General features: G+C 64.1%; 4 protein-coding genes across 7 annotated transcripts; 2 read left to right on the top strand and 2 right to left on the bottom strand.

The window, feature by feature from the left end:
• Window positions 1–1,210: 1,210 nt before the first annotated feature.
• TMEM150B (transmembrane protein 150B) lies at window positions 1,211–7,425 on the bottom strand. 3 transcript variants are annotated; one of them, XM_048832525.2, is made up of 7 exons: window positions 6,123–6,348; window positions 5,558–5,631; window positions 5,185–5,244; window positions 3,335–3,402; window positions 2,620–2,747; window positions 2,216–2,393; window positions 1,211–1,647 (listed from the first exon to the last, which is right to left on the bottom strand). In XM_048832525.2, the coding sequence occupies exons 2-7, from the start codon at window positions 5,620–5,622 to the stop codon at window positions 1,448–1,450; spliced, it is 699 nt and encodes a 232-aa protein (XP_048688482.1). In that variant the 5' UTR covers window positions 5,623–5,631; window positions 6,123–6,348; the 3' UTR covers window positions 1,211–1,447. The 3 variants fall into 3 exon arrangements, with proteins under 3 accessions (XP_048688482.1, XP_074978498.1, XP_048688481.2); XM_075122397.1 differs by lacking the exons at window positions 1,211–1,647; window positions 6,123–6,348 and adding an exon at window positions 6,662–7,425 and having other exon boundaries at window positions 2,143–2,393; XM_048832524.2 differs by lacking the exon at window positions 1,211–1,647 and having other exon boundaries at window positions 2,143–2,393; window positions 6,127–6,350.
• A 488-nt stretch (window positions 7,426–7,913) lies between these two features.
• On the top strand, window positions 7,914–15,682 carry KMT5C (lysine methyltransferase 5C). Of its 2 annotated transcripts, none has more exons than XM_075122411.1 (9): window positions 7,914–7,936; window positions 8,470–8,607; window positions 9,516–9,681; window positions 9,817–9,926; window positions 10,675–10,838; window positions 11,427–11,446; window positions 11,888–12,024; window positions 12,275–12,462; window positions 12,629–15,682. In XM_075122411.1, the coding sequence occupies exons 2-9, from the start codon at window positions 8,498–8,500 to the stop codon at window positions 13,873–13,875; spliced, it is 2,142 nt and encodes a 713-aa protein (XP_074978512.1). In that variant the 5' UTR covers window positions 7,914–7,936; window positions 8,470–8,497; the 3' UTR covers window positions 13,876–15,682. The 2 variants fall into 2 exon arrangements, with proteins under 2 accessions (XP_074978512.1, XP_048688407.2); XM_048832450.2 differs by lacking the exon at window positions 7,914–7,936 and adding an exon at window positions 8,121–8,190.
• Window positions 15,683–16,821: 1,139 nt separating this feature from the next.
• On the top strand, window positions 16,822–19,738 carry LOC125627884 (galactoside alpha-(1,2)-fucosyltransferase 2-like). Its single transcript, XM_075122412.1, has 2 exons — window positions 16,822–16,902; window positions 18,085–19,738. Exon 2 carries the CDS (start codon window positions 18,113–18,115, stop codon window positions 19,337–19,339), a length of 1,227 nt encoding a protein of 408 aa, XP_074978513.1. The 5' UTR covers window positions 16,822–16,902; window positions 18,085–18,112; the 3' UTR covers window positions 19,340–19,738.
• A 2,260-nt stretch (window positions 19,739–21,998) lies between these two features.
• LOC125627915 (galactoside alpha-(1,2)-fucosyltransferase 2-like) lies at window positions 21,999–23,248 on the bottom strand. Its single transcript, XM_048832526.2, has one exon. The coding sequence runs from the start codon at window positions 23,201–23,203 to the stop codon at window positions 22,160–22,162; it is 1,044 nt and encodes a 347-aa protein (XP_048688483.1). The 5' UTR covers window positions 23,204–23,248; the 3' UTR covers window positions 21,999–22,159.
• Window positions 23,249–26,324: the final 3,076 nt, after the last annotated feature.

Below are 26,324 nucleotides of genomic sequence, written 5' to 3'. Positions count from 1 at the left end.
TGGGGCTGCGGGTGGGGAGCAAGGGGCACCTGTGGGTTCGCTGGGTCTCCCAGCTCCAAAGGAATCCTGCAGCCCCCTCGGGCCGAGTCAGGCGTCTCCCCCCCACATCGGTGCCCCCCCCCCCCGCGCGACCCTGGTGGGAGCTGGGCTGCATGCTGCCTGTGAGCGCTGCCCCCCCCCCCCCGCTCCTCTTGGGGTCAGTAATGCTCAAAAAAAACCAAAAATACAAACAGAAAAAACTGACCAAGAACCCCCCCCCCCCCGGGGGGGCCTCGCACCATTTGTCCTCCCACCCCCACCCCACCTGGAATCAGACATCTCATTCCCAGCCCCTCCCTCCAGGCCCCCTCCCCCACCACTGCCCCTGAGGTCCCCCAGCCCCCAACTCTCTATTTGCTGCCCCCCCCCGAATTTCCCTCCACCCCTTCCCACCCCTCCCAGCCTCCCCCCGCCACCCCAAGGGGCTACAGGGGTTTGTTCCTCCTTCCCCCCCCCCCGGCACCACTCACTTTCAACCCCACTCGGCCCCCCACATCCCCAGTCCAGCCCCCCCCCCCAGCCCTCAAACTCCACCCATCAGTGCCAGCAAAGCCAGGTACCCCCAGCCGGGTGCAAACCCAGATGTGAGGAATCTGGGGAGTCAGTGGGGTCGGGGGGGGGGGAATGGAGCCCGGGGCCTTTCCCCTCTAGGGGGCGCCAGCTCCCCCCGGCCTCAGGGGTGCTCTGGGTTGATGAACCAGACAGTGATTGTGGGGCGCTCACGGGGTGCAGCCCGAGCTGCTGGTCTGTATCTCCCCCTCCCCCCCAAAAAAAACCATTTGGAGATGAGAGGATTGTAACCCCCGCCCACCGGCCTTTTCTCATCAGGCCCCTGCTGATCATAGAACCCAGGAGTCCTGGCTCGGAACCCCCCCCTCCCCCCAACCACAAGACCCCCCTCCCCTCCCCGCGCCCGGGGAAGAACCCAGGTGTCCTGGCTCTGGCTAGCTTCCCACCCCCCTCTCTGAGCAATGCCCTGCTCCCACCCCAGGCGGAGTGGGGTATGGGGGGCAATTTCTGCTCCTTCCCCCACCCCAAGCTCTCGCTGCTGGGGGGGCAGGGCCAGGCCCCTCCCGCATCCAAATATGACAGAGGCACCAGAGCTGAGAAATCCCACATTTATTACAGCCCGGTGTGGTTGGGGGGTGGGGGGGGGATGAGACCCCTTCTGTCCTGGGGGAGGGGGGGAAATAAGGGGGTCTGTGAACATTCTCCCCCCCCCCCACACACACACACCCACCAGAACCATGGTTCCCCCAGTCTCGCTCCCAGCCGCCAGCCAGCCCCCAGTGCTGCAAGCTTCCCCCACCAGCAGTGGCCGCAGCGGGGGGGGGAGAAGAGCTGGGGGTGGCCATCCAAGGGTCCCTGCCCCACAGCCGTGGGGGGCACAGTCCGGGTGGGGCCGGGGCTAGAGCGCCAGGGTCTGGGTGGAGGTGGCGCCCAGCTCCAGGGCAGGGGGGGGCGCCCGGTGCTGCAGCCCCACGGAGCAGGACTCGATGTGCCGGAAATCCACGGCGAAGAGGCCGAAGAGGAGGAAGAGGATCAGGGCCAAGGTCCATTCGCAGGCCGCGGCTTCCGACCTCAGCCCCAGCCCGTGCAGAGCGAACACGGAGCCCGAGTCAAGGGGCCACGGCTGGGGGTGCCCCCCACGCCCGACCCACAGCCCCGGGCACCCCGGCCCTGCCCGTGCCCCTCACACCCGACCCACAGCCCCGGCCACCCTGGCCCTGCCCGTGCCCCTCACGCCCGACCCACAGCCCTGGCCACCCCGGCCCTGAGCTCCCCCCAGCTCTGCCGGTGCCCCCCACGCCCGACCCACAGCCCCGGCCACTCCGGCCCTGAGCTCCCCCCAGCTCTGCCGGTGCCCCTCACGCCCGACCCACAGCCCCGGGCACCCCAGCCCTGCCCGTGCCCCTCACGCCCGACCCACAGCCCCGGGCACCCCAGCCCTGCCCGTGCCCCTCACGCCCAACCCACAGCCCCGGGCACCCCAGCCCTGCCCGTGCCCCTCACGCCCGACCCACAACCCAGGCCCTGGGCTCCCCGCAGCCCTGCCGGTGCCCCCCACGCCCGACCCACAGCCCCTCCCACCCTGGCCCTGCCGGTGCCCCTCACGCCCGACCCACAGCCCTGGGCTCCCTGCAGCCCTGCCAGTGCCCCTCCACACCAAGGATACTGGCCACAAGCAGGGCCGTGCTGCCCGCACTGAGACAGAACCGGGTTGGTCCGATCCAACGCCCGCCAGGATGCGGCTTCACCCGTTTGGTCAGCGCGGCCTGGACCCAGAAATAAACGACACCCACGACGAAGGCCAGAAACGCCCCAAACAAGTGAGTCTCCAGCTGGTTACTTTGCTGCCAGGGCAGGAAGGGAGCAAGTGGGATTGCGCCCCCCCCCAGCGCCCTCACCCCACCGCTGGGCTCCCCACCCCCACCCCCACCCCCAGCTTTCCCCACCCCTACCCCGCTGGGCTCCTCTCCCTCTGACCAGCGCCCCCTGCTGGGCTCCCCTGGTTCCCCCACGCAGCACCCACAGCTGAGCCTCCCTCCCCCCCCCCACCAGTGCCCCCCAGCACCGTACCTGGAAGTTGCCCACGACAGAGGCCCCTAGGGCACAGAGCAGCCCCAGGCAGAGGCCGGCCGTGTTCAGGGCGCAGGGACACCCCCAGTCCCGCACCTGCTGGAACCGCAAGTAGCTGATCAGGATGACTGGGAAGGGAGACAGCCCAGGTCAGAGGGGCCGGTGCCCCCCAGAGGGGAAAGGCCCCGGGCCCCATTCCCCGCCCCCCTGAGCCAGCCAGTCCCTGCCCTGGGGCCAGACGGGAGCTGGTGCCCCCCAGAGGGGAAAGACCCCATGACCCATTCCCCGTCCCCCTGAGCCAGCCAGTCCCTGCCCTGGGGCCAGGCGGGAGCTGGTGCCCCCCAGAGGGGAAAGACCCCATGACCCATTCCCCGTCCCCCTGAGCCAGCCAGTCCCTGCCCTGGGGCCAGACGGGAGCTAGTGCCCCCCAGAGGGGAAAGACCCCATGACCCATTCCCCGTCCCCCTGAGCCAGCCAGTCCCTGCCCTGGGGCCAGACGGGAGCTAGTGCCCCCCAGAGGGGAAAGACCCCATGACCCATTCCCCGTCCCCCTGAGCCAGCCAGTCCTTGCCCTGGGCCCAGACGGGAGCTGGTGCCCCCCAGAGGGGAAAGACCCCATGACCCATTCCCCGCCCCCCTGAGCCAGCCAGTCCCTGCCCTGGGGCCAGACAGGAGCCGGCGCCCCCCAGAGGTGGCTGGTTGCAGGGTCACTTACCCAGGAATGCCCCCATGTTCAGCACTTGACCGAAGATGCAGCTCTGGGGAGGGTCGGATCCGCAGGTGCTGGGAAAGAGGAGAGAGACCAGTGTTTTCCTGGGGAACTGAAATGGGCGGGGGGGGGGGGGCAGGAGAGGGCCGACGAGGGGCGAGACCGTGAGGGCGAAGGTGGGCTGGATGGCACCATAGTAAAAACCAAGACGGGCAGGGATGCAACCCCACACGCTGAGCGTCCCCCGCCTCTGGTCGCCAGGCGCTGGACGGCAGGGGATGGATCACCCCACGAGTCCCTGTCCTGGTCGTTCCCTCTGGGCCACCCTGCACTGGCCACTGTTGGCCGACAGGACACTGGGCCAGAGGGACCATTGGCCTGACCCAGTCTGGCCATTTTGACCGGAAAATAACTAGAATAATCAAAACGTTGAGTCCAGACACTCCCCAAGATAACGACCTCTTGAGCCAGTGACGGGGTGGGAGCACGTCTGTGGCCAATAATGCTCTGGCCACTGCTTGTCGGGCCACCGTTCACTGCCCTGCTCCGTCCCCGGTGGCCCTGCACCGTCACCTTGTGCTGCCACCGGGACCCCTGCGAATTGCCCCCCCGGTGCTCAGTGATTTCAGCTCTGGGGGGTGGGGGGGAAATCTCGCTGCTGGTGCGGGCGGGGGCGTCTGCTCCACAGAAACACCGTCCCACAGCGGGTCTCCGCACTTAGACCGGAGTATCTGCGATTTCAGCTTTAGCGGTCACGTCAACCGAAAGACGCTCAATGGAGCCTACTATTTGAAACAGGAGCAGGTCAAATAGCGCCCACCCCCCCCAGCAAAACACCCGTGCCCCCCCCCCGCGCTAGGATCTGGCATCCAAACCACCTGCTTAGCGGGTGACTGGGGCTTAATTCCTAAGGCAAGAGGTGCCGGGACTCACGCAAGTTTGTTACTTTCATAACGGAGGAGACAAGCCCGGAGACCCCAGGGCTACGCACGGCCGGGGGCTCAGCCCTGGCACGAAGGAAGCCCCGAGGGAGACCCCCGCATGCAGGCAGGCTAAGGACAGTTCTGCTGCCCTTTACTCGGACAGTCAGGAGAATAGGTCATGACCCCTCACATTTAATACTCGGGCGATTTGTAACCAATACCGGCCAAAATCGATCACGCCAACAGCTCAGCTCTGGCTGCCGGACGCCTCGGCGGAGCGGGTGCCTTCGTGTAAATACCGCCTGGCCCTGAAGCCTTTTCCACCCACCCCTGGCTCATCGCGAGCCGGCGGGGGAGAGCTGGCGCAGATCTGGCTCATAAATCCTCGGCTGAAATGAGCAGGCTGGCCAAGACAGCCCAACCGAATGGGCCGACGTTGTCGTACATCACGGCGGCGGGAGTCGGCGAGTCCTGGTTCAGACTTTTCCAGCCCCTTCTGCTTTCTCTCAGACACTGGTAGGCTCTCAAAGCGTGGATTCAGGTTTCAATTTCCATTCACATTTCCAACCCACAACTAAACTGGCAACACGGCATGTCACTGGGGGGAGGGGGGCGGCGGGGGGTCTGGGGAAATCCCTGAGAGAGACCCCAACAGATACAGCCGGGCTCTGATCCTGCCCGAGCACTCGCTGCCCTGGCGGCAGGGGTGTGTGCTGAAATCAGAACCCAGCCCTACCCCCACTGCAGTCTGGTGTGAATCTGGATTGTCCCCTGGGGGCTGAGATCAGAACCCTGCCCTGCCCCCAATGCAAACAGGAGTGACTCCGGATTGTCCCCTGGGGGCTGAAATCAGAACCCATCCCTACCCCCAATGCAAACAGGGGCGACTCCAGATTGATCCCTGGGGCTGAGATCAGCATCTGACCCACCTACCTGATATACGGGAACATGACTGTGACATTCACAGACCCGTTGGCCACGGACATGGCGTATCTGTGGGGAACAGGGGTGTGTGTGTGACCAAGCTGGCCCCGAAGGGAAGGGGAGCAGGAGCTGAGGGCCTCAGAGTCACCACATCAAACCCCCTCCTCAGCGTCCTCCCTCTGACCCATCCCCTAGAGGGGATAGGCCCCATACCCCATTCTTTACCCCCTGAGTCAGCCAGCCCCTACCCTGGGGCTGGATGGGAGCCAGCACCCCCCCCCCAGGGGAAAGGGCCCATGCCCCGTTCTCCACCTAAGGCAGGCAGGGAGCCCCAGGCAGAATGGGGGGGGCAGCTCATCTACCCCCCATACATGTTACTTACACCACCCAGAAGCCCACGGTGCCGCAGATGGCCAGCAGGATGGGGAGCAGGGCCCAGCCCCACATGGCAGAGACCTAAACAGGAGAAAGGGGGTGAGACACTGGTGAGGGAGGAGAGCCCCCACCCCCCATTCCTTCCCTCTCCAGAAGGCTGGGTTCTCTCCCCCCACCAAAGAGAGGCTGCAGCCTGGGGGAGCCCTTTAAAACACCCCCCACCCTAGCCCCCTCCCACTATTTAAAGGCACAGGATGCCTCTAATGTTCCTCCCCCACATGCAGGAGGGTCAGAGCTGCCCCATGCTGCTGCCCTGGGGAGGAAGGAGTGCTGGGGGTCTCAGAGACACCTGGCTGGGGTGTACTTAGGAGCAAGAAATATCTCTCCCCCGTCCCCCACCAGGATCTGGGCTGGAGGAGGCTCTATCCCAGCTCTGGGAGGGGAGTGGTGTCTAGGGGTTAGAGCAGCGGGGGCTGGGAGCCTGGGTTCCTTTCCTGCTGCGACCACTTCTGACCTCAGCTCCCCAGCGCAGTGCCTCAGTTTCCCTCACATGAGATCGGGCTGATACATACCTACCCCTCTGAGCCTCTGTCACAGAGACATCTCCTGAGCTGCCCGCCCGGCTTCTCTGCTCCCGTGTGTGGCTGGGGTCACAGGAGCCCTGTCACTTGGCATGGCCCCACCCCGGGGACAGAGAGCAGCCCTGGGAGCTGGCTGGGGCCAAAGTGCACGGTGTGGAGGGTTGTACCTGGGAGGGATTATCCATGGGGCAGCGGGGCAGGGCTCACCCCGACCCAACACAGAGGGGCTCTGCGCCCACAGCCAGCCTCCACCATCACATTGGGCAGGAGATTGTTGAATGCTCTTAAAATCACAGACTCAGGACTCCTGGGTTCTTTCCCCGGCTCTGAGAGGGGAGTGGCGTCTAGAGGAGGGGGGCTGGGAGCGAGGACTTCTTGGCCAGAATCCCCCCAGGGATTTGGCTCCCCCACCCAGGCCTGGAGCCAAATTAGAGGCGGCGCCCCCTAGTGGGGAAAGACCCCCGTGTCCCCCCCCACAGTCAGCCTGCCCCCAGCAGATCCCTCCCCCGACAGCCCCATCTGGGACTCACCAGCGGTTCGGGGTGGTCGGGGGTCACTCGACAGCAGGCTCCATCCCAGCCGAGCCCGGTCGGCTCCCCAGGGAGTCTGGGCCAGGGTGTGAGAGTCCTCTGACAGCTTGTTCCTGCTGACGTCCAGAGACCTTGGCCTGGCCATATCCGCTGCCTGGCCTGCAGGCGTCCCGGAGCCAGGAATGAGTTTATACGGGGACACTGAGGTGCGACCGCCTCTGGGGTGGGGCACAGGGGCTAGTTATCCGGGGACCCCCCTCGCCCGGCTTAACAGCTGCTCCCCACCCTAGACTGTCCTGTACCCGTCTCAGCGTGTGGCTCTGAGGAGTCTCCCTCCCCTGCACCCGGTTTGGTTCCCCTTCCCACCTCTGAAATCCCCTCGCTTGGATTTAATCGCTGGTGAAGGTTTACGTTTACCTAGGGCCTACCAGAACTCAAGGCCCGAGAGGGGCTTGCGCAATGCCGACCCGCTTGTCTTTTTTGCGCCCGTTTCCTTTTCAGTTAAAGCTTGAGAAATATTCATGAAGTGTTTACTGTAGGGCCTACAAAAACGCAAGGCCTGTAGGTGCCTGAGAGGGGCTGGTGATAAAGTTGCTTGGCCGTGGACCCAGGGGCCTCCTTTTCCATCTGCCTGTGTCTGTCTTTATTTACACCATGAGGAGTGGCCAACATGTTTACCAACTGTTTATTGTAGGGCCAACAGGAACTCTGTGCACTTGAGCGGGCTGTCAATAAAGTTTTGTTGAGACACCCCGCACTAGTAATTCACGTGGGCTACCTGGGTAACAATAGATGATTGGCAGCTGTTAGAGCCAATAAACAGAGGCTGTGGGCCAATCAGTGAGGAGTATGGGCGGGTTTGCGGCTGGGTGTGACAAAGCGTAGTGATTGCCAGATTGACTGTCCAATAGAATAAGAAGAACTAGGACCAATCAGAGAGGACACTGGAAGTAACGGGATGATCGACAAGGGGCATCGGCCAATGGAGTCTGGTAGAGGCCGCGAGGCGGTCCTTTCTCGGTGAGTGGGCGGGAAAGAGATTAGATTGATAGCTGTGCAAACCAATAGATCCCGGAGGTGCTAAGAAAGGGACCAATTGGTCTCCAGAGGGCAGGAACAGAAGATTGTCACCCGAGTAGTCCAATAGGAAGCGGCTGAGGAGCGGGGCGGGTGGTGGTTGCGCGCCAGGAAGCCAATGGGGAGAGAAGGAGCCGACGAAAGATTGACAGACACCTGGGCGCGCCCATGGAAAGAGCGGAAAGCCAGGCGGGGCGGGTGAGGAAGGGCGGGACGAGCGGGTGACAAACACGGCGAACGCCCAACGGCCGCTGGCGGGTGGAGGCGCGGGCCGCGCGGGCGGGGGCGGGGCAAGCAGCGGCAGGCGCCCGGGCTGGCCCAATGGGAAGCGGCGGCGCCGGGTCGGGCCCAATGGGCCGCGCGCGGGGGGCGGGGCGAAGGCCGCGAGGGCCCCGCCGGGGGGGGCGGCGAGAGAGAGGCCGAGGCGGCGGCGGCGGCGGCGGCTGGGGCAGGTGAGGCGCGAGCGGACGGGGGGGGCTCTGCGAGTGGAGGGACGGAAGAGGGGGTGCGGGGCTGCGGGGTAGGGGTGCTCTCCCCTGCAGGGTCCCCCGTGCCCCACCCCAGAGGGGCCGCGGCCCAGCCCCAAATGCCCTACCTCTGCCAGACTCTGCCCGAATTGGGTGGGGCAGGAGATGCTGAGGACCCGGGGGTGCTGCAGGGTCCCCCAGGGGTGGGGCTCCGGGGCTGCTCCTGTCTGGCCTGCTCACGCCCCTCTCCCCCCACGCGCGCAGCGGCCAGCAGCATGCGTCTGGCCGGACCATGGGCTCCACGCGGGTGACGGCGAAGGAGCTGTGCGAGAATGACGACCTGGCCACCAGCCTGGTGCTCGACTCCTACCTGGGCTTCAAGACCCACAAGATGAACGTCAGGTCAGGGCGGGGCTGTGGGTCGGGAGTGAGGGGCACCGGCAGGGCTGGGGGGGCCAAGGGCCGGGCTAGCAGGGGGCTGTGGGTCAGGAGTGGGGGGCACCGGCAGGGCTGGGGGGAGCCCAGGGCCGGGTTAGCAGGGGGCTGTGGGTCAGGAGTGGGGGGCACCGGCAGGGCTGGGGGGAGCCCAGGGTGGGACTAGCAGGGGGCTGTGGGTCGGGAGTGAGGGGCACCGGCAGGGATGGGGAGGGGCTCAGGGCCGGGCTAGCAGGGGGCTGTGGGTCAGGAGTGGGGGGCACCGGCAGGGCTGGGGGGAGCCCAGGGCCGGGTTAGCAGGGGGCTGTGGGTCAGGAGTGAGGGGCACCGGCAGGGTTGGGGAGGGGCTCAGGGCCGGGCTAGCAGGGGGCTGCGGGTCGGGAGTGAGGGGCACCGGCAGGGCTGGGGAGGGGCTCAGGGCCAGGCTAGCAGGGGGCTGCGGGTCGGGAGTGAGGGGCACCGGCAGGGATGGGGAGGGGCTCAGGGCCAGGCTAGCAGGGGGCTGTGGGTCAGGAGTGGGGGGCACCGGCAGGGCTGGGGGGAGCCCAGGGCCGGGTTAGCAGGGGGCTGTGGGTCAGGAGTGAGGGGCACCGGCAGGGTTGGGGAGGGGCTCAGGGCCGGGCTAGCAGGGGGCTGCGGGTCGGGAGTGAGGGGCACCGGCAGGGATGGGGAGGGGCTCAGGGCCGGGCTGGCAGGGGGCTGTGGGTCAGGAGTGAGGGGCACCGGCAGGGTTGGGGAGGGGCTCAGGGCCGGGCTAGCAGGGGGCTGCGGGTCGGGAGTGAGGGGCACCGGCAGGGATGGGGAGGGGCTCAGGGGTGGGGGTGGGGGGCCGTGGTCAGGACTCTGTAGCACCCCAGTTCTCTCCTTCCCCCCAGCCCGCTCCCCGCCATCCGGAGGCAGCACCACCTGCGAGAGGCGGTGGAGGCGTTTCGCCGGCGCCGGGACCTGGACGCCGCCTACCGCGCCCTCATGCTGGGCGAATGGGCCGGCCCGTACTTCAAGAGCCGCAGCCGCCAGCAGGAGACGGCGCTAAAAACCCACGTGAGTCCCAGGTCCTGTCCTGGCCCGGGCTGGGGCGTGGGGGCCAGTGATTAGAGGAGGGCAGTGGGGGCTGGGAGCCAGGACTCCTGGGTTCTCACCCCGGTTCATGGCTCCTCTCGAATCCTCTCTCCCCAGATATTCCGCTACCTCCGCATCTTTCTCCCGGAGAGCGGCTTCGTGATCTTGCCGTGCAGCCGCTACTCCCTGGAGACCAACGGGGCCCAGGTGGTGTCCACAAAGTCATGGTACGGGGTCCTCAGCTCACCCCACCCCTGTGGGTGAGGGGTCCCCGTATACCCAGCCCCAGCGCCCCACCCCAGAGCGGCCGCGGCCCAGAGCCGGGCAAGGGGTCCCCGTATACCCAGCCCCCTCCCCCGAGGGCTCGTGTCCTGGCGAGGGGTCCCCGTGTACATAGCCCCCCGTGCCCCACCCCAGAGGGGCCACATCTCAGCACTGGGTGAGGGATCCCATATAACCAAGCCCCGCACTCCACCCCACAGTGACCACGTCCTGGTGACAGGTAAGGGGTCCCCATATAACCAGCCCCCTGCCCCACCCCAGAGCGGCCGTGTCCCAGCACCATGTGAGGGGTCCCCGTATAACCAGCCCCCCCGCCCCACCCAAGAGCGACCATGTCCTGGTGCCAGGGAAGGGGTCCCCGTGTAACCAGCCCTCCTACCCCACCGCGCCCCACCACACCCCACCCCAGAGAGCCCATGTCCCAGTACCAGGTGAGCGGTCCCCGTATAACCAGTCCCCTGCCCTGCCCTAGAGCGACCGTGTCCTGGTACCAGGGGAGGGGTTCCTGTATAATAGTCGCCCGCCCCACCCCAGAGCCGCTGTGTTTCAGTGCCTGGTGAGGGGTTCCAGTTTAACCAGCCCCGGTGCCCCACCCCCGAGGGGTCCCCATCTGAGCAGCCCCAGCACCCCACCCCAGAGCGCCCGGGGTGGGGGCTGGACAGGCCCCCCGACTCATCCCCCAACGCCCGGCAGGAGGAAGAACGACAAGCTGGAGCTGCTCGTGGGCTGCATCGCGGAGCTGACGGAGCCGGACGAGAGCCTGCTGCGGGCCGGGGAGAACGACTTCAGCATCATGTACTCCACGCGCAAGCAATGCGCCCAGCTCTGGCTGGGCCCCGCCGCCTTCATCAACCACGGTGCGGGGGGCTCCTCCCCCAGCCCGGCCGGGCCCCGCCCGCTCCCAACCCGGCTAGCCCAATCCTGGGCTCCCCCAGCTCTGCCGGTGCCCCTCACTCCCGCTCTGCAGGCCCCTGCTAGCCCAGCCCTGAGCTCCCCCAAGGCCTGCTGATGCCCGTCACTGCCGACCCCGAGCCCCGTGTTCTCTTTGAGATCTGCACAGACCCAAGCCTCCCTCTGCCTGCGCAGCAGGGTTCTGTCTGGGGGGCAGCAGTGGGATCTGTCTCCCTGGCCCCCCCACCCCTTGGTCTCGGTGCTGTGAGGGTCATAGAGCACCAGCTCTGACACTGGCAGGGGTGAGTCTGTTCTCCACCGTCAGACCTCGGCCAGGGCTGGACGGGCGCTGGTGCCCCCTAGAGGGGCAGGATGTGTACCACGCCTTCGTTCTTCGGCCACTCTCTCAGCAGCAGCCTGTGGTTCGCTTACCCCGAGGGTCCCCGGGGCCGTGTGGGGATCTGCTCTGAGCCTGGGGGAGTCGTAGGCGTCTGACCCTGTTCTCTGGCTTGTCTCTCTTGTGTCTCCTGCTATCCCACTGCGGAACCTGCCAGACTGCAGGCCGAACTGCAAGGTAAGGGAGCTTGGGGTCTGTCCTGGCTCCGGGAGGGGAGTGGGGTCTAGTGGTTAGAGCAGGTGGGGGCTGGGAGCCAGGACTCCTGGGTTGTATCTCCAGCTCTAAGAGGGTTCTAGTGGTTGGGGGGGGAGCCAGGACTCCTGGGTTCTCCCCCACTGAATGTGAGACCCTGGGGAGGGGAGGTGCAAGGAGCAGTGCCCCCCCCATCTGTAAATTGGGGCTTAGGGTTGATTAGCCATGGGCTTTGAGACCCCTGCTGCGATCAGCTGGGGGGCATTGGGGAGAGATCAGCCTTGCTCTGGGGGCTTGGATGGAGCTGACGTGTGCAGTGGACTCCTCATGGCCAGGGAGGGACAGCCCCCCTCCCCCCCAATCCTGTGGGAGTGTCTGCGCCCTGTCCCCCCGTGGGGCCCTGGCTGATGCCCCCTGTCCCCCCAGTTTGTCCCAACGGAGGGGAACACGGCCTGCGTCAAGGTACTCAGGGACATTGAGCCGGAGGACGAGATCACCTGCTTCTATGGCGACGGCTTCTTCGGGGAGAACAACGAGCTGTGCGAATGCCGCACCTGTGAGAGGTGGGGGGGCTGGGGAGAGGGGCTGGCCGAAGGGGGAGGGGGGCTGGGAGCCAGGACTCCTGGGTTCTGTCCTGGCTCTGGGAGGGGACTGAGGTTAATTGGGTAAAGTGTGTGTGTGGGGGGGGGGCTGGGACCAGGACTCCTGGGTTCTCTCCCCAGCTCTGGGAGGGGAGTGGGGCCGAGTGGGTAGAGCGGGGGGCAGGGAGCCAGGACTCCTGGGTTCCAGTCTGCAAGGTCTCTGTTCCCTCAGGAAGGGGGAAGGTGCCTTCCGGCTGCGGAAGAAGGACCCCTCGCAATCTACCTCAGCCCAGAAGAAATACCTGCTCCGGGAGACGGACGGGCGGCTGCAGCGCTGGAAGGGGCGGGGCTCCAAGCAGGCGCAGCCCCAGAGCATGCGGCGGCGGCGTAGGGCCCGGCGCAGGAGGGAGCATGGCTGCGGTAGGAGCCCCGGCCTGGGGGAGCTCACAGGGAATGGCGGGCGGGGGGGGGGGTCCCCGTATACCCAGCGCCGGGCGAGGGGTCCCCATATACCCAGCCCCTGTGCCCCACCCCAGAGGGGCCGCGTCCCGGCGCCTTTGACATCCGTTTCTCTGTCCTCTTACAGCTTCCCAGCGCCGAGCCCCGTGCCGCGGACCGGCCTCCTCTCTTGCGGCTCTGGGCGCCAGCCCGGTGAAGGACCTGCGGATCTCCCTGCACGACTGCGTGGCCTGCCAGGCCACGGGGGGAGCCGGCTGCCGGCTGCGGAAGCCGCTCTGGGTCACCCTGCCATGGTGGGGCCCCAGGGCCCGGCAGCCTGGCCCTGCACCAGCCGGCACCATCGTCCTCCGTCGCTCCCTGCGCAGATGCTGCCGGGCGCAGCGGGACGACAGCTGCTGCACGGCCGCCGGCCTGGGTGTCCCGCGGCCCACGCCACCTGGCCCGACCCACGCGGAGCTGGGGGGCAGGCTGCCCAGGGGGCTGGCCGGGCAGGGCTCTGGGGCGGCATCCCCCCTGGCTTGGGAGCTGCACGGGTTCAGAACTGCTGGCAGGAGCTGCCCCAGACGGGGCTTGGAGGAGACTCGCCCATGCACAAGGCCCTCTGGTGGAGTTCTGCAGCTCCGGGCCGGGGTCACTGGGCCCCCTAGTGGAGCCCTGAAGCTGTGCGCTAGGGACACACAGCTCCGCCCCGGGGACTCGGGGCCCCCTGGTGGAGCTCTGGAGCTCTGCCCCGGGGACTCGGGGCCCCCTGGTGGAGCTCTGGAGCTCTGCCCCGGGGACTCGGGGCCCCCTGGTGGAGCTCTGGAGCTCTGCCCCGGGGACTCGGGGCCCCCTGGTGGAGCTCTGGAGCTCTGCCCCGGGGACTCGGGGCCCCCTGGTGGAGCTCTGGAGCTCTGCCCCGGGGACTCGGGGCCCCCTGGTGGAGCTCTGGAGCTCTGCCCCGGGGACTCGGGGCCCCCTTCTGGGGACACGCGGCTCCGTGCCGGGGACTCGGGGGCCCCCGATGGAGCCCTGGAGCACCGCACCAGGGACACCCAGCTTTGCCCCCCTGCTCCTCAGCCCCCCAGCCAGCTGGTCTGTCTGACCAGGAGTATGGCCCGGCAGCAGGCCAAGGCCATGCCTCCTGCCAGGCCCCACCCCCCCAGCCCGAGCCGCCGGCGGCTGGCCAGCAAGGCCCCCCCGGGCAGAGACGACCCCAAGCTCTCCCTCTACGCCCATGTCCGCCTGGAGACAGTGAGGCCGCGCTGGCCGGAGCAGGAGGAGCCCAAACGGACAGTGACCTTTCACCCCTTCACCCCCCCGAAACGCCTGCGGCTGGTGGTGAGCCACGGCTCGATCGACCTCGACGTGGCCTCCAGCGAGGAGTTGGCCTGAGGCTCAGGGACCGGGAGGGGCCCAGCTCCCTCCTCACCTGGCTGACCCACCCCCCTCCCCCCCAGCCCAGGAGCCGGAGCCCCTCCTGGAGCAAGAGGCTCTAGCCCAGCGGGGGTCTGGGTCTCTGAAGCACATGCCCCCCTCCCCCCAGGGATTGCACTGAGCCACCCCCCTACCCCATTGGACAGAGCTTTTCCGGACCCCCCTCCCACGCCAGGGTGCCTGGGGTGCTGGTGGTTTGTTGGTGACTTCTGGCGTCTGGTTCAAGCGGGACCCTTTGGGGTTGTTTATAGTCAGTTTGGCAGGAGGCCCCAGCCCCGATGAGGGGAGTGGGTGCAAACAGGCTGCTGGGACATGGGGCCTTTCCCCTCTCGGGGGCCCTGGCCCGGATCCGGCCCCCATGCGGGGACTGGCTGGCTCAGGGGCAGGGAATGGGGCATGGGGCCTTTCCCCTCTAGGGGGTGCCTGCCCCAGAGTGGGGACTGGCTGGCTCGGGGGACAGGCAATGGGGCCTTTGAGGGGGCGCCGGCTTTGATCCCACCCCAGAGTGGGAACTGTCTGGAAAGCGGGGTGCTGGGCATCAGGATGGAGGGCACTGGTCCCCCCCACCCGCCTGCTCCCCAGATTGTGGGCACACGTCTGCCCTGTCCTGCCACCGGCCGTGTACAACACCCAGCCCTTGGCTAAGGCTTTCAGTGGGGCCTGGGCCAGATACCCCGGCGGGGGGCACTAGCCCACCGCCTGGCATCCTGCACAGGGAGATGCCCGGCAGCCGGTTATGAAACCAGCCTGGGTAGCAGCTCGTGCCAACTCAGCCTTGCACCCTACAGCTGGGGGGGCTGCACATGGGGCCCCTGTCTCCCCGGCATCCTTAACCCTTTGCAGGCCAGCCCCCTGGTGGGGGCCCAGAGGGGCGTTCAGATGCTGCCCTGGCCCAGGACGCCTGGGTTCCCACCTGGGCCAAACAGGCTGTACAGGATGGTGAGTTCGTTAGTCATTAGGGGCTCGGGTTGATCCCCCAGTTCTCACCTCAGAGACATCCCTTGCGTTTAGATTGGAAGGGCCAGATTTCCCCCACCCCCGGTGTCGGTGGGCTGTAGCTCCATTGGACTCATGGGGGCCAGCCACCCAGCAGGGCCTACGGCTGACCCCCAAGGGAGCAAAGGCTGATTAACCCCAGTGGGGGCTGTGGCTGTCCCTCCCCCCCCCCCAATCTCTGGTGCTAGTTCGGTGTGTTTTCTCCCTCAGATCCCCAGCTGCTGGAGTCAGGGGGTGAGGGGAGAATTGTGGTGTTTGATTAAAAAAAAAAAAAAAAAACTTTCCTAGGTGGGGTGGGGGGGAAGCCCCCCAGAAAAAGGGGCCTGGCCTGACTACATTGAAAGCTCCTGGGAGTTTTTGTGATCACATCAATTTTGGTCCCTGAGGCCCAGCTGGTGGATTTTGATCCCTGGGGGCTGATCGGGGTGGGGCCCAAAGGGCTTTATTTCTAACAAGCCCTGGCTGGCGGCCCCCTTGATTCCTGGAACTTGGTGTTCCTTGCCCCCTTACTGGCTTGGGAGGTGGGGGAGTGACCTCAGGCTGGTTAAAGGGAGCATCTGAACGCCCCACCTGAGTTGCTGCATGACGTAGTGTTTAGGGTTCTCCATAGTGGGGGGCTGGGTCCAAAGGATAGTGGGGACAGTAGGAGCGGGGAGCCAGGACTCCTGGGTTTGGTCCCCAGCTGTGGGAGGGGAGCAGGGTCTAGTGATGGGGGGTGCGGGAGGGCTGAGAACCAGGACTCCTGGTTTCTGTCCTCAGCTGTGAGAGGGGAGTGGGGTTTAGTGATTGGGGGGGTGGCGGCTAGGAGTCAGGACTCTGGTTCTGTCCCCAGCTGCGGGAGGGGAGTGAGGGGAAAGGGGGGGGGGGCGGGTGGCAGGACTCCTGGGTCGCAACCCCAGCTGCACCTTGGCCTGGGCCCAGTCACGTCACCTCTGTGCCTCAGTTTCCCCATCTGAAAAATGGGTTTCACACTTACCTACCTCACTGGGAGAGGGAGGAGGCGAAGCCATTTCTGAAGCGTCCAAGAAACAGCTCTTCCCCTGACAGGGTGCAGCGCCCCCTTTCCCTGCCCCCTACCCCTCCATGGGGCCTGCAGACCCTGGGCTTTGCAGGCAGGGTGGGGGGAACCTCCTGTTCCAGCCCAGCTGACCTGAAACTCCCACGTGGCGTGTGTTGGTGATAGATTTCACCCCACCCCGATTCAGCCGCCCCTGCTCCCCACAGCCCCCTCAGGGCTTACGGTCGGTCCTGCCAAGGCAGAGGGTGGCCGGATGCCTGGGTTCTTCCGGGCGGGGGGAGGGTGCGAACACTGTTACACCTGCTGAACTGTGTATCACCTGGGGGGGCTCTGCACTGGAAGAGGGGATGGGACTGGAAAAGTGGGGTGACTCGTTTGCACCCCTGTGGGCTAGCCCTACAGCTGATCCCAGGATGGGGGGGGGTGGATTGGTGCTAGGGGCACAAGGTGCAAAGCTGGGGGTGGGAGACCCCCATCGGGGAATGTGCCCAGCTCTGGGGGAGGGTGGGGACCCAGGGGGTTCTCAGCCCCCCTCCGGGGGTGGAGCTCAGCTGGGTGTGTTTGTGTCAGGTTTTTGGAGGGGGAGGCAGGGGGAGAGAAATTCCCCTTTTAAAAACAAGTAGGGAAAAAAACATGGTTGGAATAAAGATTTTTCTAAAAGAGATTGTGTCTGTACGTCTGTCCCGAGAGCTGGTGGGGTCGGTCGGGGGAGCTGGGAGCCAGGACGCCTGGGTTCTATCGGGGAGGGGAGTGGGATCTAGTGGTTAGAGCATGGAGGGACCACAGAGCTCCCAGCTCCAGCAGGGGGCGCTCTCCACTGGCAGTTGGGCCTGTCCCCACCCCTGGGGGCAGGGACCCATGGGGCCATCCCAGCCTGAGGTGCAGCCCCTCCCATCCAGCCCGGGTGCAGCCACCACCAGCCGCCTCAGTCTGGACCTGTGCAAGCCGGGGCTGGATCTTCCTGCTGCCAGGTGTGGCCCGGTGGGCAATGGCGGGTGGGTGGGAAGCCCTGGAGGGAGAGTGCCTGGGGGCGGGGGAGAGACGGGGCAGTGGGAACCATCGTGCCCCCTCTGGGTCCCCAGGAATGGGCACTAAGCTGGGGCAAATTGGGGTGGGGGGTCATAAGGCGGGAATGAAAAAGTGGGAGTGGGGCAGACTGCTGTAACCACTAGACCCCACTCCCCCAAGCCAGGGAGAGAACCCAGGACTCCTGACTCCCAGCCCCCCTGCTCTAACCACTAGACCCCACTCCCTTCCCAGAGCTGGGGATAGAACCCAGGAGTCCTGGTCCCAGCCCTCCCTGGTCTAACCACTAGTCATCACTCCCCACCCAGAGCCAGGGAGAGAACCCAGGAGTCCTGGTCCCAGCCCCTATGATCGACCCCCAGGACCATTTTCCTGCCCTAGGTGGGATGGTCGGGGCCTATTTCTGACCAGACTCTTATACTAGCTGGAAGGCACAAGACAGGGAGAGACTAGCCTGGCTTGGAGCCTGGACTCCTGGGTTCCCCCTCCGGCTCTGGGAGGGGAGTGGGGTCTGGTGGGTAGAGCGGGGGGCCGGGAGCCAGGACTCCTGGGTTCTCTCCCCGGCTCTGGGAGGGGAGTGGGGTCTGGTGGGTAGAGCAGGGGGTCTGGGAGCCAGGACTCCGGGGTTCTCTCCCTGGCTCTGGGAGGGGAGTGGGGTCTGGTGGGTAGAGCAGGGGGGGCTTGGAGCCAGGACTCCGGGGTTCTCTCCCTGGCTCTGGGAGGGGAGTGGGCTCTAGTGGTGGGAGCAGTGGGGCTGGGACTCACCCATCCCCTGTCAGGGTCACATGGGCCCCCAGTGATTGTCCTGGCCCCAAGGAGGAATTTTTAGTATGTGCTTTTCCTGGGCTTTGATCAGAAAAGGAAGCGGAAATTGTCCCCTCGGCCTTGACCTCCAGCACCTGCACTAAACCCAGGGTGGGGCTAGCAGGGGGCTGTGGGTGGGGAGCGAGGGGCACCGGCAGGGCTGGGTGGAGCCCAGGGTGGGGAGTGAGGGCTACCGGCAGGACTGAGATGGGGGGATGCTGGAGTACGGGCAGCTCAGATGGGACCCTGGGAACAGTAGGACTCGGGCCTGGAAGACCCCTCCTCTGCTCCTCCCCCGTTTCACCCACCCCCTCTCTCCCCAGGCTGGAACCTCCTTCCCTCACCTTGGCCATGACTGCCCTGGTCTCCTGGGTCCCCTTCCGGTCGCCCCTCCAGCTCTCCGTCTTCCTGCTGGCCATCTTGACCCTCTCCATCTTCCTCAACTTGAGGGGCTGGTTCCCTGCCCAAGGACAGAGACTGCCCTCCTCCAATGCCATGGGGTGGCCCCCAGCCATGTCACCCATCCTGCCCCCCACCACACCCCCTGCCACGGAGCGGGGCATGTGGACCGTGAACTCCCTCGGGCGGCTGGGGAACCAGATGGGGGAATACGCCACCCTCTACGCCCTGGCCAAGATGAACGGGCACCAGGCCTACATCCTCCCGGAGATGCACCAACATCTGGCACCGGTCTTCCGCATCACCCTGCCCGTGATCTCCAGCAACATGGTCCGGAGCATCCCGTGGAGGAATTACGCGCTACACAATTGGATGTCGGAGGAGTACAGGCACATCAAGGGGAAATACGTCCGGCTGACGGGCTACCCCTGGTCCTGGACCTTCTACCACCACCTCCGGCAGGAGATCCTCCAGGAATTCTCCTTCCACGACCACGTCAAGGAGGAGGCCAACCGGTACCTGGCCGGGCTGCGTGGGCAGCGCCGGAACGTGACCTACGTGGGTGTCCACGTCCGGAGGGGGGACTACGTCCGGGTGATGGCCGAGCGCTGGAAGGGGGTGGTGGCGGACAAGGCCTACCTGGAGAAGGCCATGGGCTACTTCCGGGCCAAGTACCAGGAGCCGGTCTTCGTGGTGACCAGCAACGGGATGGAGTGGTGCCGGGAGAACATCGACACCTCCCGGGGAGACGTGTATTTCTCGGGGGACGGGAAGGAGTCGTCGCCGGGGGGGGATTTCGCTCTCTTGGTCCATTGCAACCATACGATCATGACCATCGGGAGCTTCGGCATTTGGGCCAGCTACCTGGCTGGGGGGGAGACCATCTACTTGTCCAACTACATGCTCCCCAATTCCCCCTCCCTGCGGTCCTTCAAGCCTGCGGCCGTCTTCCTCCCTGACTGGATCGGGATTAACGCTGATCTCTCTCCGCTGCTGAATGGGACAGAGCGGCAGAAAGGAGCCCGCCCACAGGCTACCAACAGGACCCGCAGGGATAGCGGGCCAGCCACCAGCCAGGGAAGAGGGCGCTGGAGAGTTCAGAGTGCATCAGAGCAGATGTTGGTCAGGCACAGGGTGGGGTCAAGACAACCTGGCTCCCTTCTGCCAACTTTGTCCTAGGATTCCTCAGAAGGGGCCATCTTGTTCCTAGGTTGAACTGTTAGAACAGGGGAGCTGTGAGTCAGGATTAGAAGTGAAGTGAAGTAAAGCCAGGAAGTGAAGCCAGCTATAAAAATAATAAATAACAAATGGAAGAAAGGGGCAGTGGATAGTAATATATATAAATCAGAAACTAGGGATTGTAGAAAATTGATAAGGGAAGCAAAGGGACACAAGGAGACATCTATGGCAAGCAGAGTTAAAGCCCATACTGTGTTTTTTTTTTAATGTATATTAGGAACAAAAAAGGATCCTGAGAATGATATTGATCCCTTTTAGATGGAAATGGTAGAATTTTCAACACTGCAGACAAGGTAGAATTTTTCAATAAATATTTCTGTTCTGTGTCTGGGAAAAAAACAGATGATGTTGTCATAGCATATGACAATGCGAACACACTTTCCATTCCACTAGTAGCTCAGGTGGATGTTAAACAGCAGCTACAAAAGTGAGTGATTTTAACATCAGCAGGTCATGGTAATATGCATGGAAGAGTTTGAAAAGAGCTGGCTGAGGAACTGACGGCACTGTTTATGTTGATTTTGCCCTGCAGCAGGTCCAGAATTAAACTAGAGTGCCAATTTTTAAAAAGGGTAAATGGGATGACCCAAATAATTATGGGCCGGTCAGCCTGACCTCGATCCCAGGGAAGATAATGGGGCGGCTGATGCGGGACTCGATTAATAAAGCATGAAAGGAGGGTGCCTCATTCATTATCTTGGGATTATGGAAGCTAGACCCTGTCATACTCACCTGCTAGGCTCTTTCACTGTGATTGCATGTTCGGTTGAGGAAAGTCACAGGGTTGGTGTCAGGCAAGGCGCGGGAGCTGGTGACTGATTAACAAGAACACTAGGAAATGAGCGCGGCCCTCGTTAAATGGAGTCACATCCGCCCAGCTGACGGGTCTCATAATGTACCTGTACATGGAGACACGCCATCGAGCGCGGATGGGGGGGTGGTTTCCAGGGGCGGATCCCGCAGGGGTCGGTTCTTGACCCTGAGCTAGTTAATGTCAATGACGTGGAAGAAAGCCTCACAGATCAAGTTTGCAGAGGCCACCAAACCAGGAGGAGGGGCCCCCAGCGGGGCTGGATCGGCCATCGCTCAGCAGCTGGATCGAGTGTTTAGAGCTGGTGTCCCTTCCCCTGGCCTCCCCTGCCCCAGCGCGGGGCCCACGGCAGCCACAGAGCCCGGGTGTTACAGACGGCAGGCAGGGCGGGGCTTCGGGGGGAGGCTCTCCTTCCAGCCCGGCTGGCCCAAACCTCCCATGTGGCTTGTATTGGGGATGGACAGAGAGATCCCCCCACTCTTCCCCCCCACCAGATTAAGCCACCCCCGCTCCCCACAAGCCCTTGGGGCTCAAGGCTGGCTCTGCCACAGCAGAGGGCGGCCGGACGCATGGGTTCTTCCAGGGTGGGAAGAGGGTGCTAATAGGTCACAGCTGCTAAACTGTGTATCAATCCCGTGGAGGGTAAATTTCCCCCAGGGTTGGGCTCCACCCGCCCCCCATTCCTGCTGACCCAAGAGCAAGAGGGGTCTAGTGATTACAGTGGGTAAGGGGAGCCAGGACTCCTGGGTTCTTTCCTTGGCGGACAGGGAAGGGCGGTATTCAGTGGGGCACTCCCTGGCTAGGGCTGGGCTAGATCCATAGGGCAGGGAACTCTGGGCAGAAGGATTGGCCCAAGGAGCGGGGGGTGAGGGCGGAGCGGGGCCTTGTCATTCCACTTTTATTGTTGCTTGTAAAAGCCCATCATTTGCCCAGCAGTTCTGCCTTTACAGCCCTGTGCCACATACACACTGGGGCTGGTTTATATCCCAGGTATGTGCCCGCCCACAAAGCCCTGCTGAACCTGCCCTACTCAGCAGGGGATAGAACCCAGGAGTCCTGGCGCCCAGCCCTCCCTGCTTTTTTCAAAGGGTTAGTTTCATCAAGCTGAAAAGAATTAGGAACCGAAGCAGCCTGGAGGAAGAATTTAATCAGACCCATGTGGCTACTGATTGGGGATTGTTTACCAAACACCTGACTACTTGCCCAGACAGCCACTATTCCACGCTTGAGGAAGAAGACTGTACTGGTCACAGACTGACCTGGTTTAGAGAGGAAGTGAAAGCAGCAATAACAAATGGAAGTACAGGGAAAGTGGTCAGTATATAAACCAGAAACTAGGGATGGTAGAAAATTGATAAGGGAAGCAAAGGGAAACAAGGCACATTCTATGGCCTGCAGTGTTGAGGACAATAAGGAGGCTGGTTGTTTTTTTTTAATGTATATTAGGAACAAAAAGAATCCTGACAATGCTATTGGTGCATTTTAGATGGAAATGGTAGAATTATCAATAATGCAGAAAAGGCAGAATTGTTCAATAAATATTTTTGTTTTGTGTTTGGGGGGAAAAACAGATGATGTCATATCACATGGTGATGCTAATGCTCTTTCCATTCCACTCATATCTCAGGAGGCCGCTAAACAGCAGCTATCAAAGTGAGACATTTTAAAATCAGCAGGTCCAAATAACTTACAGCCAAGAGTTTTAAACGAGCTAGCTGAGAAGCAAGTTTTAACCATTCAACCTCATGATGGACCCATTTGGTGACTCCTAGGAGAAGGTCGGCAGAATGAACACACATCATCTTTCCTCACCCCCCTCCCGGTCAGTACCTGACCAAGGTCTGTGCTGATGCCCCCTAAACTCCCCAGGGCTGCATACCCCAGCTCGGGGCTGGCCCACTATCCCAGCGGATCCTGCTGGTGGCCTGCAGGCTGGATCCTTTCTGTCCCTATGTCCTACTCCGCAGTGGGGAGAGATCAGCGTTGATCCCGATCCACTCGGGGAGGAAGGCAGCCTCAGGCTTGAAGACCCGGAGGAAGGGGGAGTCGGGGAGGGTGTAGTTGGCTAAGTAGATGGTTTCCCCACCGACTAGGTAGCCGACCCAGATGCCGAAGGTCCCAATGGTCATGATCGTGTGGTTGCAATGAGCCAAGAGAGCGAAATCCCTCCCTGGCGACGACTCCTTCCCGTCCCCCGAGAAATACACGTCTCCCCGTGAGGCATCGATGTTCTCCCGGCACCACTCCATCCCATTGCTGGTCACCACGAAGACCGGCTCCTGGTACTTGGCCCGGAAGTAGCCCATGGCCTTCTCCAGGTAGGCCTTGTCCGCCACCACCCCCTTCCAGATCTGTGGCATCACCCGGACGTAGTCCCCCCTCCGGACGTGGACACCCACGTAGGTCACGTTCCGGCGCTGCCCACGCAGCCCGGCCAGGTACCGGTTGGCCTCCTCCTTGACATGGTCGTGGAAGGAGAATTCCTGGAGGATCTCCTGCCGGAGGTGGTGGTAGAAGGTCCAGGAGCAGGGGTAGCCCGTCAGCCGGACGTATTTCCCCTTGATGTGCCTGTACTCCTCCGACATCCAGTCGTGGAGCCCATAGTTCCTCCATGGGATGCTCCGGACCACGTCGTTGGAGATCACGGGCAGGGTGATGCGGAAGACCGGTGCCAGCTGCTGGTGCATCTGTGGGAGGATGTAGGCCTGGCGCCCGTTCATCTTGGCCAGGGCATAGAGGGTGGCGTATTCCCCCATCTGGTTCCCCAGCCGCCCGATGGAGTTCACGGTCCACATGCCCCGCTCCGTGGCAGGGGTTGTGGTGGGGGGCGTGGCTGGGGACCCCTTCGTTGCGTTCAAGGAAGGATGCCTCAGTCTTGCAGTGGGGAACCTGCTGCTCAGGTGGAGGAATATGGAGAGGGTCATGATGGCCAGTAGGTAGAGGCTGAGCTGGAGGGGCAGCCGGAAGGGGACCCAGGAGTCCGGGGCCGTCATGGCTCTCAGCAGTGATAGGAGAAAGGGGTCCCAGCCTGGGGAGAGAAGGAGCAGGGTGGGTGGGTGGTGAGTGGAGTGAGGGGAAGAGGGGAGGAATGGAGGGGATGGTTCGAGGAGATGGGAGAGGGTCTCCCAGGGCCAATAACCCCCCTTTCCCACAGCCCAGCTGAGGGACCAAGGGACTCCAGCTCCAGAAGAATGTCAGGGGAGGGGAGCAGAGTCATTCAGTTTCGGGAGGCTGAAGCCCCAAAGCCCCTTGACCCCGGATCGGCCCCTTCACCTGCCAGCCGACAGCGGGCCAGGCAAGAACAGTCAGAGCAACGGTGTTTCCCCTCCCAGCTCTACTGGTGCCCCTCACTCCCAACCCACAGTCCCCTACTAGCCCGGCCCTGGGCTCCCCCACCCCCAGCTTCTGTGGGTTAAGTGCAGTGTTCGGGGAGAGGGCTGGGGTCGATGTGGTGCTGGGCTTCTTTGTGGCGTTGTCCCCTTTGGACCCCAACAGGCCTGGGGGTGGGGGGCAGAGGACAGGGCTGTGGGTGGCCAGGCTGGGGTGGGTGGGGGAAGGGGGGACGACAATTTCCTGTTCAGCCTCAGATCAGATCAGATCAAAAGCAAATAAGGAAAATTCCTCTGGGGCGGAAGAAATGCTGGCGGCTCTGAGGAGCGTGACACGATCCCGGATAGGCCCTGGGCCCTCCCCCCACTGGACCTCCCTCCCTCCCCAGAGCTGGGCATAGCCCCCCAGCCCCCACTTCTAACCACTAGACCCCATCCCACTCCCAGAGCTGGGGAGAGAACCCAGGAGTCCTGGCTCCCAGCCCCCTGCTCCAACCACTAGACCACACTCCCCTCCCAGAGCCAGGAAGAGAACCCAGGAGTCCTGGCTCCCAGCCCCCCCTGCTCTAACCACTAGACCCCACTCCCCTCCCCGAGCTGGGGAGAGAACCCAGGAGTCCTGGCTCCCAGCCCCGCCCCCCCCCGCTTCAACCACTAGACCACACTCCCCTCCCAGAGCCCAGGAGAGAACCCAGGAGTCCTGGCTTCCATTCCCCCCCCTACTCCAACCACTAGACCCCCCTCCCCTCCCAGAGCCAGGAAGAGAACCCAGGAGTCCTGGCTCCCAGCCCCCCCTGCTCTAACCGCTAGATCCCACTCCCCTCCCCGAGCTGGGGAGAGAATCTAGGAGTCCTGGCTCCCAGCCCCCTCCCTTTCTAACTAGTAGACCCCACTTCCCTGTCCCAGAGAGGGCGAAAGGACGTATGGGTCTATTTGTAGTTGGATTCTTTCTCCCCTCCAACCTCACCCATGGGACTGTACCACCTGGGCCCGGAGGCAGGTGGGGGCATGAGAAGGAACAGACGGGAGCCAAATTCTCCCCCCCCCACCTCCCACCCCAGATATTTCTTCCTTCCTAGTAACCCTTTGCCAGCCACTGGGAGAGAAACACAAACTGCCTTGGCGAGGGGAGCTGGGAGCCAGGACTCCTGGGTTCTCACCCCGGCTCTGGGAGGGGAGTGGAGTCTGGTGGTTAGAGCAGGGGGTGGGAGCCAGGACTCCTGGGTTCTCTATCCCCTCTCAAAAAGAAAAGGAGGACTTGTGGCACCTTAGAGACTAACCAATTTATTTACGCCTGTTCTTTTTGCGAATACAGACTAACACGGCTGCTACTCTGAAAGCTGTCCCCTCTCAGCGAGGATCTAGTCCCCTCTCTTGTTCCCTTGTTCCAACCACCTGAGCCCAGAGATCCCCCTTCGCTGGGGCAGGGCAGGACAGTCCCCGCTTCCCCTGCACCCTCTGTCTCTGCCTTTGTCCCACTCCCTTCTCTCACCACACACCTGGGCTCTCTCCTTCCATCGCTCCCACCCCGCCCGGCCGCACCTGTCAGCAGAACGGATCCAGCTCGGGGCTGCCAGCAGGTTGCACTGCTTGGAGAGGCTGGGCTCGGCTGCGCCCCGGCAGATGGGAGGGGATCTGAGCCCTGCCTTCGGGGGTGGGGACAGCGCTGAATTTGTGCCTTGCACTGTCTGACATCTGGGCCTGGCACTTCATGGCCCCAGTGCCTCTGGGCCTGGCACTTGACGGCAGCCCCATGCCCCTGGCACTGCCCTGGGGCATCAGGCCCAGTCCTGCCTGCCAGGGGAGAGCGCCCCCTATCGAGCCCCCGCCTTTCTGCCCAGCACACCCTGGGCCCAGCATGGGGTACAGCAGGAGCAGCCAGAGAGGCCTCCCCTTCCCCGGCCGGCTGAATTAGCTGGTCATTAACTCTGTGCCCTGATGCCGAGCGTGATAACGACATGGCTAATGGGCCGCGGGCTGTGCCAGGCTGCGCTGCTGGCCGGGAGCCACCCATTGCTGCTCAGGGTGAGGCCGGAGCATCCTGGAGTGCGACCAGCCCCATGTCCAGCCCTGCTCAGGGCTCTGCGCATCTGTGGGGAGTGGGGTGGGGGGCCCCTGGCAGGCAGAGCTGGTCCCATTGCCCCAGGGTGGCGCTAGGGGGCGCTGGGCTGCAGGAAGTCAGGTGGGGGGGCCAGCAGGGGGTGCTCTTCCCTGGCAGGCGGGGCTGGCCCCATTGCCCCAGGGCAGCACAAGGGGGCGCTGGGCTGCAGGGCTGGTCACTAGGGGGCGCTCTCTGGGAGTCTGTGTCAAGCTCTGATTAACTATAACCCGGCGGCGAGAACCCAGGAGCCAGCAACTGTCCCCCCCAGCCCTGCCATGACCTCCGGGCTCCCCATCCCTTTCGGCTGGGGTGGAAGCCCCCTCCCCGCCCAACCATCCACAGATTCGCCCCCCCTCCCTCACTCCCCCATGGACGGAAGCAGCTTGTCCCTGCCCGCACAGAGGGGAAAGGCAGCTAACGCCCCCAAGCTGCTGCTGGCTACCCACATAACCCAGCTGCCCCCGTCCCCCAGCTACAGCGCGGGCAGGAAGGGGTGAAGCCGGAAGGCTGCATTGTGCACCAGGGCCCAGGGAACCTGACTGCAGGGGCCTCAGTGACCCCGGCCAGACAGGGGGCTCAGCAGGGCAGGGAACCTGGGGGACGAAGCAGCCCTGCGCTCCCTGGGGGCAGGGCCCTGCTGGCACACAGTGTGGGCTGTGCTGATGGCCCAGCAGGGGAGCGGTC

This window comes from Caretta caretta, chromosome 23, assembly GCF_965140235.1.
Source record: "Caretta caretta isolate rCarCar2 chromosome 23, rCarCar1.hap1, whole genome shotgun sequence".
Classification (NCBI taxonomy): Eukaryota; Metazoa; Chordata; order Testudines; family Cheloniidae; genus Caretta; species Caretta caretta.
Note: the sequence above shows the minus strand (reverse complement) of the source record. Positions and strands in the feature narration are given on the sequence as shown.

Coding starts and splice junctions, on each gene's coding strand:
- KMT5C (XM_075122411.1), top strand. CDS start 8,498: ATGGGCTCCACGCGGGTGACGGCGAAGGAGCTGTGCGAGAATGACGAC. Junction 9,927..10,674: donor GTGGTGTCCACAAAGTCATG/GTACGGGGTCCT, acceptor AACGCCCGGCAG/GAGGAAGAACGACAAGCTGG. Junction 12,025..12,274: donor GAATGCCGCACCTGTGAGAG/GTGGGGGGGCTG, acceptor CTGTTCCCTCAG/GAAGGGGGAAGGTGCCTTCC.
- LOC125627915 (XM_048832526.2), bottom strand. CDS start 23,203: ATGACGGCCCCGGACTCCTGGGTCCCCTTCCGGCTGCCCCTCCAGCTC.
- LOC125627884 (XM_075122412.1), top strand. CDS start 18,113: ATGACTGCCCTGGTCTCCTGGGTCCCCTTCCGGTCGCCCCTCCAGCTC.
- TMEM150B (XM_048832525.2), bottom strand. CDS start 5,622: ATGTGGGGCTGGGCCCTGCTCCCCATCCTGCTGGCCATCTGCGGCACC. Junction 2,748..3,334: donor GAACATGGGGGCATTCCTGG/GTAAGTGACCCT, acceptor CTCCCTTCCCAG/TCATCCTGATCAGCTACTTG. Junction 2,394..2,619: donor CTGTCGTGGGCAACTTCCAG/GTACGGTGCTGG, acceptor CTGCCCTGGCAG/CAAAGTAACCAGCTGGAGAC.